The 15,888-nt window shown below is 39.5% G+C and overlaps 1 protein-coding gene across 3 annotated transcripts in view; it reads left to right on the top strand.

The window, feature by feature from the left end:
* The window catches only part of stx18 (syntaxin 18), a 120,437-nt gene that overhangs the window by 98,505 nt on the left and 6,044 nt on the right, over positions 1–15,888 (top strand). For all 3 annotated transcript variants that reach the window (XM_078404268.1, XM_078404275.1, XM_078404284.1), the window contains 5 exons: positions 671–737; positions 6,462–6,577; positions 6,757–6,842; positions 9,486–9,544; positions 14,741–14,810. In XM_078404268.1, the coding sequence (XP_078260394.1) occupies positions 671–737; positions 6,462–6,577; positions 6,757–6,842; positions 9,486–9,544; positions 14,741–14,810 (398 nt within the window). The remainder of the gene's footprint in view (positions 1–670; positions 738–6,461; positions 6,578–6,756; positions 6,843–9,485; positions 9,545–14,740; positions 14,811–15,888) is intronic.

Raw genomic sequence — 15,888 nt, 5'->3', positions numbered from 1 at the left:
CTGGGCATGTTTGTGACTGCTTTATCCTTGTCTTCAACCCTCACATGCTGGGTCCTACCACTGTTCGAGGTGGAGCAGTTCTCTGTAGATGACTCCTCGAGTTATCTGTTTAATTATCCATAACCATTCATGGCCAGATGTGGTAGGATTGCAGAGATCAGTCTGGTTAACTGGTTAGCAGAATACATCTCAGGGCATGCTGACTTTGCACGATAAATTCGAACATTCTATTGCCTTAATGTATGGTGAAACATCTAAAGATTTTAATTCGCTGCCAGAATGTGTTTACTTGCACCAGAATGAAGGGTTTATCAAAAGTCCCACTCCGGTGCCAATAAAAAGGTAAGATATTTGTAAAGTCAAACAATGTACCAAAAAACATCGCCCTCTCCTTTCCCAAACTAAAATGCTTAATGGCTTATATGGCACAGCAAGAAAGTGGTTTCATTGGGAAAATTAATCTTTTAATAATAAATGCAATCTCTAATCTCCTTCAAACTCTGGTAGTTTGAATTTGTTAAAAACATCCATGGACTTTATCATTTTAGGTTTTGAATCTCTCACTAATACTAGAATATTTGTGCTGCTGGGTATTGCAAATAGCTTAGAAGGCTTGTTCAAATAATTAACTTTGTTATTCACCTCAATGGATCTTTGTCTGCTTTGACAGATGTTTGTAAAGTGTACTCTGAACAAAGGGCAATTCGCGTCAAACGTGTGGTGGATAAGAAAAGATTGTGAGTACCATCAATTGTTAATGCGACATTTTATCTTTAATGGTCAGTGTGCAGTTTAGAAAGTTTTATATCACAGCAATATCAGCCCAGTTTCATAAGGGCATTATAATATTGTTGCATTATTGTTAGTTCATATCAATGAAGTTTTCTCGACAAGGCTAGTATGGAGCGTACCTAATAAAGGTATCCAAAAGTAGTGAGAAACATTTCCCCTTGGGAGAACTTGTCTGTAATTAGAGGACATAGGTTTAAGTTAAGCAATAGGTGATTTTGAGGAGCTTTGTGACCCTGTGATTCTACTCACTGCTAACAGTGTCGTTAAAGGGATGTTTTTGAGGTAAGTCAGTATTTTCTCCAAACTTTGACTTATGGATGTAAGGCCTATCTCTCCAGTGCTTCAGTTATGAGTCAACGATGACTTGAATCTGGCCTCTTAGCATATGCAAGTGTAAACACCATCAGCATATTGAACTCAACTGCTGAAGTTGGGGTGACCTTGGTTCTGGAGTGGAGTTGATGTCGGTGATGGTCTATAAATTAGTTCCACTCCAGCATGAAGCTTCCCGGAGATGACATGAAGCATTACGGTGAGAAAGATTGAAAATGTCAAGTTAATGATGCAATTTGCACTAAGGTTGGCTCTGTTGTGATTCCCTTGGTTAGAATTGGAGTTTGCATGACATTATGAAGCTAATATAATTAAATCAGACTGCAGAATTTGAAGCTGTTCATTGTTCCTCTGGTTGACAGTCAATGGAATGGAATACTTTATTGCCACATGTGACAAGGCAGAGTGAAATTATTTGCTTGCATACCCAAGGTATGCAAATAGTCGCCACATAAACGGCGCTAACAAAGTTACAAAGTACCCCTGCCGACTCCTCCTTTGTTCTTCCCCCAAGGTGGTGCCCCCTCGCCGGGTCCTCGTTCGTTCTATCCCCTCCCGGACGGCGGTCTCCCCACGCCGGGCTCCGCATGCCACGCATAAAATGAATTTTCCCCTGCTTTACAACGTTTTCCTCTAATAATAAAGGTTCACAGTGAGACTGTGAGACTGAAAAACATGGACCACCTCCCATTGCTTAGTAGCTACCTCTTGGCAAAGACAGACATCATTGATGACGCTCTCCGTCCCATCAGTCCATCATCAGTGCATACTGAAGATAAGGGTGTTTGAAGATGAAGATGCTGCCAAGTGGAAGGAGAAAAAGATACAAATGATGTTCCCAAAACCTCCTTGAAAAACCGCAATATCTCGGTTGACTTCTGAGCATCCTTTATAACCGTTGAGTGGAATGTAGATGTTGCTTACTAATTATAATCTTCATTGCATGCTGTAAGCACATGAATTGGCTGCCTGCATCAGCAGAGGACTGAAAATGATCAGTAACTTGCACATTGGGTGCAAAAGTAAGGTGACAATTAATTTACCCAACTGATGATCCAAAGGCCTGGACTAATGATCCAGAAATTTAAGACCAATTTGATTCAGTTCAGACTACAATTCCAGGGCAACTGTGGGATTTACATTAAATTAATAATCTGGAATGTGGAATAACAAACAACTAGTCGAAGTAATGAAGACCACAAAAGCTATTAGATTATTATAAAATACACACCTGATCCAGTAACATTCTTCAGGGAGAAAATCTACCAACCATGGACTTGGACAGGTTAGCAGAGTGGGCAGAGAAGTGGCTGATGAAATTCAGTATAGCAAAGTGCGGAGTCATGCATTGTGGTAATAAGAATAAAGGTCTAGATTATTTTTTAAATGGAGAGAGAATCCAGAAATCGGAGCTGCAAAGTGACTTGGGAGCGCTGGTGCAGGACTCCTAAAAATTAATTTGCAAGTCGAATCGGTAGTAAGGAAGGCAAATTCAATGCTAGCAGTTATATCAAGAGGATTGGAATATGAAAACAGAGATATAATGCTGATGCTCTATAAGCCGGATCTGGTCAAGCCGGATTTGGTGTACTGTGAGCAAATTTGGGTCCCATATCTGAGGAAGGATGTGCTGACTTTGGAGAGGGTCCAGAGGAGTTTTACAAGAGTGACTCCAGAAATGAGTGAGTTAGCATATGATGAGCTTCACAGCACTGGGCCTCTACTTGCTTGAGGGGGGGACCTCATTGAAACTTACAGAATAATGAAAGGCATAGATAGAGTGGATGTGGAAAGGATGTTTCCACTGGTGGGAGAGTCCAGGACCAGAGATCATAGCCTCAGAATTAAAGGGTGCTCTTTTAGAAAGGAGGTGAGGAGGAACTTCTTTAGTCAGAGGGTAGTGGAGGCCAAGTCAGTGGATATTTTTTAAGGCAGAGATAGACAAATTGTTGATTTGAACGGGTGTCAAGGGTTATGGGGAAAAGGCAGGAAAATGGGATTAGGAGGGAGAGATCAGCCATGATTGAATGACGGAGTAGACTCGATGGGCCAAATGACTTAATTCTACTCCTATAACTTGTGAACTTGAGAAACCTTCTCAAGCGGCATTTATGGGTGGCAATGAGTGTCAATGATACCTACTTGCTGAGAAAAGAATGAATTGATAGACAGCTAAATAAATACATTTCTCATAGCAAGTCTCGGCTAGTTAAAGTTGGTCTTTATCAAAATGGAGATGCGTTGTGCCTGGAGCAAATGTTGGGAATGATTCTGCAACTAAATCTAGCCTGAGGAAGAAGGATAGGAGAGTAGGACCCTGGTATTTGGATGTTGCTCTGGAGTGGGAAGGGATGTCATGCGAACTTAAAGAGAGAGTCTCTTCAGATATATGACAAGAAATCTGTGAGAACCCGTGAAGGTTGATTGATGATTTCACAACAATTGTCAGAGAGTAAAATGTCTTATGTCATAATTCCTTCAGTAACTTATTAATTTATTACATTCTCAACGGTCACCCTTCCCCTTTTTTGGTTTAGGTGTTTTATTTTCATGTGTACTGAGTGAGGTACAGTGAAAAGCTTTTATTTGCGTGCTCTCCAATCAAATCAGATAATACTATACATGAAATCAAGCCAAACACAAGATAGATAGAAGAGAAAAATACCAGAGTGCAGTATATAGTTTCTCAGCTTTGTAACATAACAGCTCCAGAAAAAAGTCCAATGTCCACAATGAGGTACGTTAGAAAATCAGACCTGTACCCTAGTTTATGAAAGAGCAATTCACAAGTCAGATTACAGGGGAGGAATAGCTGTTCCTGAGTCTGGTGGTACATGCTTTCAAGTTTCATTATCTTCTGCCCAATTGGATGGACTGGGCAACATCCACAACTCCCTGCAATTTCTTGCAGACTTGGGCACAGCTGTTCCCAAACAAAGCTGTGATGCAACCTGATAATATGCATTCTGTGGTGCATTTGTAGAAGTTTGCAAGAGGCATGCCAAATTTCCTCAGTCTTCTGTGGAATTAGGGGCGTTGGTGTGCTTTATTGGCTGTAACTTCAATGTGGGTGGTCCAGGACAGATTGTTGGCAATATTCACACTCAGGAACTTGACGCCCTCAACCATTTCCATTTCCACACCATTGATGCTGATTGGGGCATCACACTTCCTGAAGCTGTTAACTTGTTGCTTTGCCTTGCTGGCTTTGAGGAAAAGGTTGTCATCATGACAATGTTTCTAAACTCTCCATCTCCTTCCTGTACTCCGTCTCATCATTGTTCAAGATCTGGCCCATCATATTGGCATCTGCAAACTTGTAGATGGAGTTAGAGCAGAATTTGGCTGCACAATTGTGTATATGTAGGGAATATGAAAACACCACCTTGGGGCACTATAGACAATAGACAATAGGCGTAGGAGTAGGCCATTCGTCCCTTCGAGCCAGCACCACCATTCAATGTCAGTACCCCGTTCCTGCCTTCTCCTCATACCCCCTGACTCCACTATCTTTAAGAGCTCTATCTAGCTCTCTCTTGAAAGCTCTCAACTAGTGTTGAGAATTGTTTCTATTACGACTAATAATAAGAAGAAGCTTCACCTCACATTTGCGCACTCAGCAGTGCTGTAAACCTCTCATCACATCTCATAGCTTACACACTGCCAAATATTCAACCATGTTAATCACATTTCCAAACATTTTCATTGTCAATGACTTGCACCAGTTAAGCTGATAAAGCATACACACCAAGAAGCTGTTTAATTGGGAAGGCTGCCAGAAGGCCATTGTGCAATTTCAAGACGTTTACAGAAGTCAGACTTCAACTCAACCTGGGCCTAACCAAAAGTAGTTTAAGAATTAATTGTGCAACAGTTTCAGGTTAAAAAAAAACAGTCCCCCGATATAAAAATTGCAAAGTACCAAACAAATTAAAACTCCCCCATATGTGCATCTGGAAAATGCTTCATTTTCTGTATCTCCATTTCATCCTTCCTACTTCATTTTCACAATTTCATAAATGCACATTATTTAATAACACACACACATTTATGATTTAATTTCGTTATAAAATTGAGCACTTGCAGTTTTCTTGCTCACATTTATCTACCTCCATCTAAAATGTTGTGACTCTTCGAACTGTATGTTTCCAGTGAATATCTTAAATTTAGACCAGGGCCGATGTTATATTTATATGTGAAATTCTCTGCCTCAGAAGGCAGTGGAGGCCAATTCTCTGAATGCATTCAAGAGAGAGCTAGATAGAGCTCTTAAGGATAGCGGAGTCAGGGGTTCTGGGGAGAAGGCAGGAACGGGGTACTGATTGAGAATGATCAGCCATGATCACATTGAATGGCGGTGCTGGCTCGAAGGGCCGAATGGCCTCCTCCTGCACCTATTGTCTATTGTCTATTGTAAATAAAATTTAATTCACTAATCACCCTTTGAAACCATTGTATTATTTAGAGCACTTCAAATATATCCCCATAATGGAAAATTGAATAATGAAGACAAGCCTAATTAGAAATTTTTGTTGAAATTTTGTATAAATTTGCCATTAAGATAAATTTCTCAGTATGTTTTGATAAGAAATAACGCAGCAGTTTGATTTATAGCAGCCCAATACTTTTGACAGTTGGGCCAATTTCATTGTAAGTATAACTATTATAATTGTATTCCTATGTGTTTATTTCTGATTTAATCCATATTGCAAATTAGAATGAAATACTATTACATGATTATTTTAATGATTTTTGAATGAATAATTACTGGTGTAATTTTTTCTAAATATTGTAAAATTGCCATCTATTCTTGTTCTGATTGTTTTGTCTTTTACCACAAGGCTAGCTTAATAAATAGAAATGTGTTAACTGTTCCTACTTGATTCTTTTATATTTTAAATTTTTATGAGTTTAGCACATATGAGAGATATCAAAGCCAGTACTATACAAGTTGCATTGGATTTGAAATGTCCATATTTCTACAGAACCCAACCAATGAAAAATAATGTGACAAATTGTGTAAAACAGAAATGGAACAGAATAAAATATAATGAAATAATAATTAACGATAAATTAAAATGTTTACCTAAAATGGCTCTATTGCTTATGTAATTTGTTGTTGAGCCACGCCAACCGCTCATTATGATACAATTTATTTACAACATTTTAACTAGGAAATGATATAAGCCCTTGAGTTACAGTAATATTCTGAATCTTTTAATTTTGACAATCAGAGACTTTTTAAATTTCAAGTGATGTTGTAAATGAGGAAATATTGAGATGAGGAAATCTACTCTATTGTTATACGGTGTTCTGACAGATTTATTTTTTAACAGGTCAAGACTTGAGCCTGAACAGCATAGCGGCAAGATGTTAGTTTCACCTTCAGAGGGGATTCCTCCTGCTGGGTCTGAAAATTCAGAGGAATTAGTCTTAAAAGATGAAAGCAATGGTTTGTAACATGTTCAGAACTGCATGTGTATTAATACCACCTTATCATTTTTCTTGAAACTTATAATATATCCTCTTTATTTCTTCAAGCAAACTAGCTTCTTGTTCAAAGCGCCAATTGATTCCTTACATTTAACATCAAAGTTTAAATTATTTTATGCATATTTTCCTTCCACACAGGAAAAAGCTTTTCAGAGACACAGGATAATTTGGATCTTTGGGATGATGCAAAGGGTGATGAGCTTTCACCTGAAGAAATACAAGTGGTAAGTTCAGTTCCTCAGCATAATTGATAGTTATTTATAGATCCTGATCCCAAAGATGGATAATTAATTTACGGTAAATTGTATCAAGCTTATTTTTGTGTACTATTACAATAGACTGTGAGAAATTTAACACATGGTCCTTACTCTTTCAAAGAAGTTTAACGATTACTTATCCTTTCTGTCTGGTATTTATTTGCTATTTTATTACACTGTTTTTGTGTTATGTTTGCATTTTTGCTGTCAAATGGAATTGAATGTTGGCATAAACCTGCTATTAAGAGAAGATGCGAGATTCAATTTTCTTTTAATGAATACCACAGCTGGAACAGGAAATCTAGTAGTTCACAATAGAAAACAATAAAAGCAAACACAGAATATTGTGAATGCTAGGAATCTGAAATATCATAGAACAGCACAGCATGTGTTTGGGCCCTTCAGCCCACAATGTTTGTGCCGAACATGATGCCAGGTTAAACTGATCTCATCTGCCTGTGTATGATCCATATCCTTCTATTCCCTGCACTTCCATGTGCCTGTCTTAAAGCCTCTTAAACACCACTATCATATCTGCCTCCTTCACCACCACTCCTGGCAATAAGTTCCATGCTCCCACTTCTCTCTGTGTAAATAAAACATGCCTCGTGCATATTCATTACACTTTCCTTCTGTCACCTTATAGCTGTGCCCTGTCGAGTTGGACATTTCCACTCTTGGAAAAAGGTTCTGACCGTCTGCCCTATCTATGCCACTCATAATTTTATATACTTCACTCAAGTCCACCCTCAACCTCCACCCTCAACCTTCTGTTCCACAGAAGTGATCATTCAATATTTCTCTTCACTCAATGAGTATTCTCTGGTTTTGTATGCTTTTATATCTTTGAATAAACAATAAATGGTATCTTTATCATTTGTTTAACACTATATATTCATGGGATCTTGTTTTTTACTTAAATGCGTCCTTGGAGGAATCAAGAACCAGTGGGCATAGGTTTAAGGCGGGCAGGGAAAGACTTAATCAGAACCTGAGGAGTAACATTTTCAGGCAGAAGATGGTGGGTATGTGGAACAAGGTGCCAGAGGAGGTAGTCGAGTCAGGTACTATAACAAGATTTAAGACATTTGGACAGTACATGGATAGGAAATGTTTAGGGGAATATGGGCCAAACCCAGGCAAGTGGGGCTAGCGAGGATGGGGCATCTTGGTCGGCAAGGGCAAGTTGGGCCATAGGGCCTGTTGCCGTGCTCTTTGACTCTATGACTATACGTAAGCTGTTCTGGCTCACGATCCACACTTTTGAGGACTACACTGGCATCATCTTGAAATCCACTGGGGTGATGAATTCCACAGATACACAATCCTCTGAGCAAAAAATCGTCTGTCTTAAATGGCAACCCTTTAACCTAAAACAACACTACACTTCTAAATTCCCTCATGCAGAACTTCATTCCATGTGCCAATAGTCAAGTGTTTTTTTCTCATATGCATGGACATGTACTGGAACAATAGAATTCATACTTGCTGCAGCATTATAGGTATATTAGATACAACAACAAACAAAAAACTAATCATTAGTTACTCTAAGTAAAGTAGATCATGACAGTACAAAAACCAAAGCATGTAGAGTAACATTGCAGTGCAATGTCTGTACTGGTTTGTTGCTAAGGTCAGGTTGTGGTTAGTGTGTGCAGGGTGGATCAAGAACCTGGTTGATGTGAAGAAGCTATTCTTGAACTTGGAGAAAACTCTTCTCGGGCTCCTGTACCACCTTCCTGATGGTAACAGCGAAAAGAGAGCATGGCCAAGATAAGCTGAAATATAAGCGGGAATATATAAATACTCCTAGTCGTGGGATGGCCGTAAACCTACCCATGTTCCCGAACCCTGGTGTTCCAGACTGCGATCCAAGCTCCAGCCACACATCCGGCACACAGTCCAGTTACATTTGCTTTCCAGAATTGCGGTTCCAGACTTTCGGCCTGGACAGCTGGCTCATGTCCTCCACAAATGAATGAGCCAAATACTGAGTCATCAGATTTCCAAATAATAGGGTGCTGGATTATCCGAATTTGACTTTTGATTTTGCAGTGATGTAAAAACACTGTGGTCAATAATGGAGAACATGCTGGTGGTTTCAAAATCATTAAATGTTGCAGAAAGTTGTTCCATCCATTTTTCCACATTCGGAATGGAATTTAATAATCAGTATACTTGAATTTGGGTCATTGTATGCATTCTGAATGCGTGCGGATTTGCTGTGGCTTGTGCATAGATTTTATTCACACACAAACTAATAAATGAATTACCTGAACGGAGAAGAAATAAATCATTTACAAGTAGGACTGTTGGAATCTGACTGACTCTTCAAATCTTTGTTCATTCCTGATCTTCGTTTTGATGATATACTCTGTATCCAGAAAGGTTTGGTAGATTCAAACATCTGTCATGAACATTTGAACAACAACAAAAATAATAATCTTTTCTCCCTGAAAGCTTTCTGTGCTCACAAATTGATTTCTCGTTTTCTTTGTTTTATTTGTGACAAGAAGACATTATAAATGATCTTCAATTGAGTAGGCTGGATATGAATATTCAGATGTTTTATATTTTGCAATGAAAATTTTCATGTTTCATTTTTGGCAGTTTGAGCAAGAAAACCAGCGGCTTGTCAGTGAGATGAATAGCCTGGTGGATGAAGTGAGGTAATGTTCTAATAACACAGCTCTTTGGACAGAAAGGCATGTAAAGAAAACAATTCAATCCAATGCATATTTAAATACAGTTAATGATTCCGGCAGCTGCATATGAAAATTATTACAGGTGAAGGAAAATATGTCTCCTGACATGATTATATTCCTAGATTTAGGAATCACTTTTCCTCTGAGATGGAATCACGGGCACAAGCTCCCATTTTACTATTATTTAATTTCTTCTCCAAGACTTACTGGTTACACGTCATCATCTTTAACAACAGCACCACATATCTTAATTCTTTAATGTAATATGGGATTGTTCGGTTGGTGTATTATTTTCCTTTATATTTGCTATATTTTCCAAAATCCAATAGCTTATGAAATTGAATACAGGAAGATGTGAGCTGCACAATTTTACTCTGACTCCTTCCATCAGCATCTCCAAAGCTGTAACTGAAAATGGGGGGCAAGGGGGGGGTCATCTGGCATGTCATCTCCCTGCAATTGCAGTGGTGCTTAGAAAATTGCTGATTGCTGCCACAGCACACATCTCCATCCTCTTCCTCCCCTCCAATCTACACTGCACACCCTTCAACTACTACTCTGACATCCAAGCTTCCTCTACCATGTTAGGTGGGGTACCATTGAAGAGTTGTTTACTTTGCTCTACATTGGTATCATTGGCCCATGATTGCAGGTCTGCCATCAGAGAGCATGAGCCAACTTTCTGTTTATTAGCCAATCATGAATTGAGGTCCCAACCAAGAATTAGAGAACCAAAATGCACAAATGAGCTAAGTTTTAAAATCAAAAACTATGTGTTTCTCCTGTGTCATAGTTCTTTGCGATGCTCTCCTGGTAAAAGCAGTGAAGCTACTCCTTGTCAGTTTTGTTAATAATCATTTGGATCAACATCTGCTGAAAATTAAGAATAAAAGTTAGACAGATATGAATCGAATTAGAAGATCAAATGTTGTACAAAAGAAAATGAATCTTGTGCTGCAAAGACCATGGCCATGCCTGCAGGATGTAATTGCCTGGGACTGACTAATGTCTGCTTCAATATTAGAGTAATAACCGGGAGTTTTGCAAAATTACCCCGAGGCTCCAAGAGAAATTTCTCGGAACTTCCTACAGCCAGTACACATTCTCAGTTACCTCCCGCAGGAGAATGAATAAGTGGGATGGAATTCCTGATATTATAGATGTGACACAGTCTGTGGGGTTCATGGCCTTTGCCCTTTCTTCATTCCACTATTTTTGTGTTCGAGTTAGCCAGTAGAACATTTCCAATTTTCTTGTTCTCGTGTGTCTTCTTACAAAGAGCTGTTTTAGTTATTCACGTTATATTTATCTCTCCACCCAACAAAAAACAGCTGTTTTAAATTTCTGCACTGTTCAGGGGTTAGAGGTGGCATAATATAATCTCGGATAAAAGGTTTTGTGCTGTAGGTTGAGCTGCAAGTCTCGTTGCAAAAGCACCAACAGCTTTTTTGTACATCTTCCAAGTGTTTTTCTTTGAGGCCTTTCATTTAGTTCTGGTTTGTAGCTTTCTTTGTAATGCTTTTTTTTAGTCCTGGAGCATTGTTGCCAGCATATTAAATGTGAGATGTTGAATTTAAAAGCTATTTGGACAGATTGTACTTTGCTGTCTTGGAACACTTCATACTTCAATAAGGGTCGCTAACATCCACAGAGCAGACTTGTAATGAAGCACTTTTGCTTATTAATTTACAGGATGTGGGCATCACTGGAAAGCACGACATTTACTACTAATCCTTAATTATTCTGAGATGGTGGTGCTGCCTGTCTTAACCACTAGGCAACTGGTGAAGGGGCATTCACAGTGCTGATGGTTTGGGAGTTCGAAGCCATCAGTAATGTTAAGGAATGGCATATTTTTGCCAACTCGGGATAGTCTGTGGTTTGATGGGAACACTTAACGCGGAGCACTCCCTTGCATCTATGGCCCTTGATCTAATTTTTTTTTAAACTTATTGAACTGTTTTTAAGTTTCTTTATTATGTTAGAAGGCAGTGGAGGCCAGTTCGTTGGATGCTTTCAAGAGAGAGCTGGATAGAGCTCTTAAGGATAGCGGAGTGAGGGGGTATGGGGAGAAGGCAGGAACGGGGTACTGATTGAGAGTGATCAGCCATGATCGCATTGAATGGCGGTGCTGGCTCGAAGGGCTGAATGGCCTACTCCTGCACCTATTGTCTATTGTCTATTGTCTATTGTTATCTGTTCAGTACTGTATTTACAGAAATGTTATGCTGCTGCGAATAAGAATGCCATTGTTCTGTGACAGTACATATAATTAAACATTCTTGACTTGATTTTCTAATAGTAGAGATTGGTGGGTTTGTCAAGTACGATTGGAACGTAATTATACTAGAAGATTAAGTCAAATCTTTCTGTGTCTGTTTGTGCGCACACACAAACACACACAGACACACTACCAGCACTGATTACTGCAATATAACACTTAATCAAGATTTCCAGTCAGTGCAACACCTGTCCACTGTAAGCGTGCATATTTTGGATTGTGTGCCAACATGCCTTGAATCCCTCAGGCCTCTACCATCCTTTGATGTATAAAATGAAAATTAGTGGCGTTTTAGGTAGCAAAGAAGGTTATCCAAGAATCCAGTGGGACATTGATCAGCTAGATAGTTAGGAGGACTGGTGCAGAATTTAATCCAAACAAGTGTAAAGTAATGCACTTTGGGAAGTCAAATGATGGCATAAGGAGTAGACAATAGGCAATAGACAATAGGTGCAGGAGTAGGCCATTCAGCCCTTCGAGCCAGCACCGCCATTCAATGCGATCATGGCTGATCACTCTCAATCAGTACCCCGTTCCTGCCTTCTCCCCATACCCCCTCACTCCGCTATCCTTAAGAGCTCTATCCAGCTCTCTCTTGAAAGCATCCAACGAACTGGCCTCCACTGCCTTCTGAGGCAGAGAATTCCACACCTTCACCACTCTCTGACTATTGTTACTCTGACTCTCTGAGTAATTGGCAAGGGCATTGGGGTCCCATGTTGATGTACAGATGGACCTTCAGGTTCCTGAAAGCGGTGACACAGTTGGATAGGGTAGAGTCAAGAGTGTTTAATTGTCGAATGTACCAACAACGGAACAATTAAAAGTCTTACTTACAGCAGCTTAACAGGACATAGATGCAATCCACACAGAAAATATATAGTACTGGTGCAACAACCTAAGTCTTTATTGCAACCAAAGACCATCTATAGAAGTTCATGGCAGCTGAGGTTAATGTTGTGTCATGTTCAGGTGCCTGAATGCTTATGGTATGCTTACCTTCATAAATCAATGTAATAGAGCATAAGAATTGGGATGTAATGTTGCAGTTATACGAAACATTGGATAAACTGCACTTAGAGTATAGTTTACAGTTGTGGTTTCCGTACTACAGGAAGGATGTTGCTCTAACAGAAAGAGTGTAGAAATGATTCACCAGGATGTTGCCTGGAATGGGGAGCGTAATTATAAGGAGAGATTGGATAGGGAAGGTTTATTCTCACTAGAACGTGGTGGTTGAGGGGTGTCCTCATGGAGGTTTATAAAATTATGGGGGGCATAGATAGGTGAGATAGTCAGAATCTTTTTCCCGGGGCAGAGGAGTAGAGAATTAGAGGATATATAAGTTTAAGGTGAGAGGGGAGAAATTTGAAAGAAACCAGACACACATGCTGTTCACACGGCAGTTGATGGTTATCTGGAGCAGACTGGCAGAGGAGGCAGATACAATTACAATGTTTAAAAGGCACTTGGACAGACACTGGGATGAGATAGCACAGGATACATGCCTAACGTGGGCAAATGGAATCAGCGTAGACAGGCATCACGGTGGGCCAAAAGGGCCTGTTTCTGTGCTGTTCGCTCTCCTGATCTATGATTAATCAACCAGTGTCCAAAGGCCTTGAATTTAGAACCACAAATATTTAAATTCAACTAGGGTAGCTAAAAAAAATAAAAATCCAGTAATTAAATACAATACTAATAATAACAGTGGGGACCATGAAGCTACCAGACTGTCACTAAAAAATCCAGGTGGTCTGTTAATGTCCTTCAAGAAAGGAAATTTAGCTTTACTTGGACTGAACTATTTGTGCCTCCTATCAGACACTTTGCTGCTCACTGCCGTGGCCCTCTGTAAATGCTTGTTTAGCCAGAGGTGCCCAAGTCATGAAAAGTATCTTTAAAATATACTCAATGCTGTGTTTCCAACTGAGAGAAAGATGCCACCTTCAGCGGCTGTAGTTTTTACAACACATGAAGTACTGCTTTGAAGTTTAGTCACAGGTGTATGAACAGCTTTGAAAGGACCATCAGCATAGAGATTACAGCAGCTCAAGGGGAAGGGTCCATCCACAGCAACACTACCTGACGACAGCTGCAGACGAGAACTGAGTGTGGTGTCACCAGCATTTCCCAGAAACATTTGTTTTTAATTTGATTGTATCTAGTCTCAAAGAAAATCTTCCTATAATTTGGTACTCGGACAATCCACGGGTTAATTTGAATGAAAAAGGGAAGTAATACACTGTTGCAGCCTTTGTTAGGTTCAGGTTTATTATGGTCATGTGTAGCGAGGTACAGTGAAAAACTTTGTTTTGCATGCTATCCAAACAGATGAAATATACTATGTATAAGTACAATCAGGTTAAACACAAGTACAATAAATAGAGCAAAAGGGAAGATGCAGAGTGCCGTATATAGTTCCAAGCATTGTCATGCATCAGTTCCATAGTTCTGAGGTTAGGGGCTAAGATATCTTGTTGGGGAATAGCTGGAGAGTTTACTTTCATGCCACCTTTCATGCCATATCAGTCATGGGAAAATATTGAATGGTGAAAATTTTCAATCTCCAATACTGATTGTTTAGAGATCAGTTGGAAAACTACAGCAAATTCTGGAAATGTGAATTAAATAGAGAAAAATAACAACAGTATCCAGTTAATCCTTCCTTGATCAATCCCATTGCTTTTTAAAATCACACTGGTGTATCTGCAACCTCATGGTGACCATTGTAGATGATAGTTTACTCGCCATCCAGTGCTGGGAACTTTTTTAAGGACCCCAAATTATTGCTATCTGTTTATTTCAATTGCTTTTATTTGAAAGGAATAAACCCTTGTCCTGTATGATGAAAAAAAAAATTGTATTTTTGTGAACAGACAAATTGAGGGAAAAGTTGTTGAAATCTCGAGACTTCAGGAAATTTTTACTGACAAAGTGCTGCAACAGGTGAGTTATGTATAATGTTTTTCTGCAATGTAATTCTAACATTTTGGATAACAAATGTAATTCTAACATATTTGCTGATGCTGATCCAAATAAATCAGACCATTTAAATAAAGCTGTCGGGTGGCACAGTCTGAAGAAGGGTCTCGACCCGAAACGTCACCCATTCCTCTCTCCCGAGATGCTGCCTGACCTGCTGAGTTACTCCAGCATTTTGTGAATAAATCGGGTGGCACAGTGTTCTGCTTCTCCACTTTCAACCGGTCTGCCATGTATGTTCTATTCTCAGTAAATCTTTGGTGCTTTATTTTCACGTGTACCCAAGTACAGTGAAATCTTTTACATATGTTCTGTGACAATCCTACTATACATCTGGCACAATCATATTAAGTACAAGTGCAGCACGGATGAGTTGCTGCCTTACAGTGCCAGAGACCCCGGTTCGATCCTGACTCCAGGTGCTGCCTGTGCGTAGTTTGTAAGTTTTTCCTGTGACCGCTTGAGTTTTCTCTGGGTGCTCCGATTTCCTCCCACACTCCAAAGACCTACAGGTTTGTAGGGTAATTGGCTTCAGTAAAAATTATAAATTGTCCCTAGTGTGAAGTGGACTGGTCGGCGCAGTCAGTGGGCCAAAGGGCCTGTTTCTGCACTGTATCTCTAAAATCTAAAGTCTGTTGACAAGTGATTTAAGTTCACTGGGAACGAAATGTCTTTCAAAATTTAGATTGTGAGCAAACTCTGATAAACTGAAATTGGAAATTCAGATTAAATTTCCCATTCAAATTGGGAACAATGTCAAAAATTGTCAACACCCACACGTGATCACTGATAAATAATGTACTGGGAATCCACTAAGCTATAAAGAATGGAGCAAATCTGTGTTAAATGTTGATTCATACACATGGGTTTCTTGAATCAGCAAACAATATCGCAGCAACTGTCTGATGCACTCCACTTTCGAAATTCTGTTTCATTGAAGGAATAGATTGGTAAATACATAGAGTCTTTTGCCCAGAGTAGGAGAATCGAGAGCCAGAGGATATGGTCAAATCTTATCCGGTTAGCCCTTTGAAGTATAACA

The sequence above is a fragment of the Rhinoraja longicauda genome, chromosome 1 (assembly GCF_053455715.1).
Source record: "Rhinoraja longicauda isolate Sanriku21f chromosome 1, sRhiLon1.1, whole genome shotgun sequence".
Classification (NCBI taxonomy): domain Eukaryota; kingdom Metazoa; phylum Chordata; class Chondrichthyes; order Rajiformes; family Arhynchobatidae; genus Rhinoraja; species Rhinoraja longicauda.
Note: the sequence above shows the minus strand (reverse complement) of the source record. Positions and strands in the feature narration are given on the sequence as shown.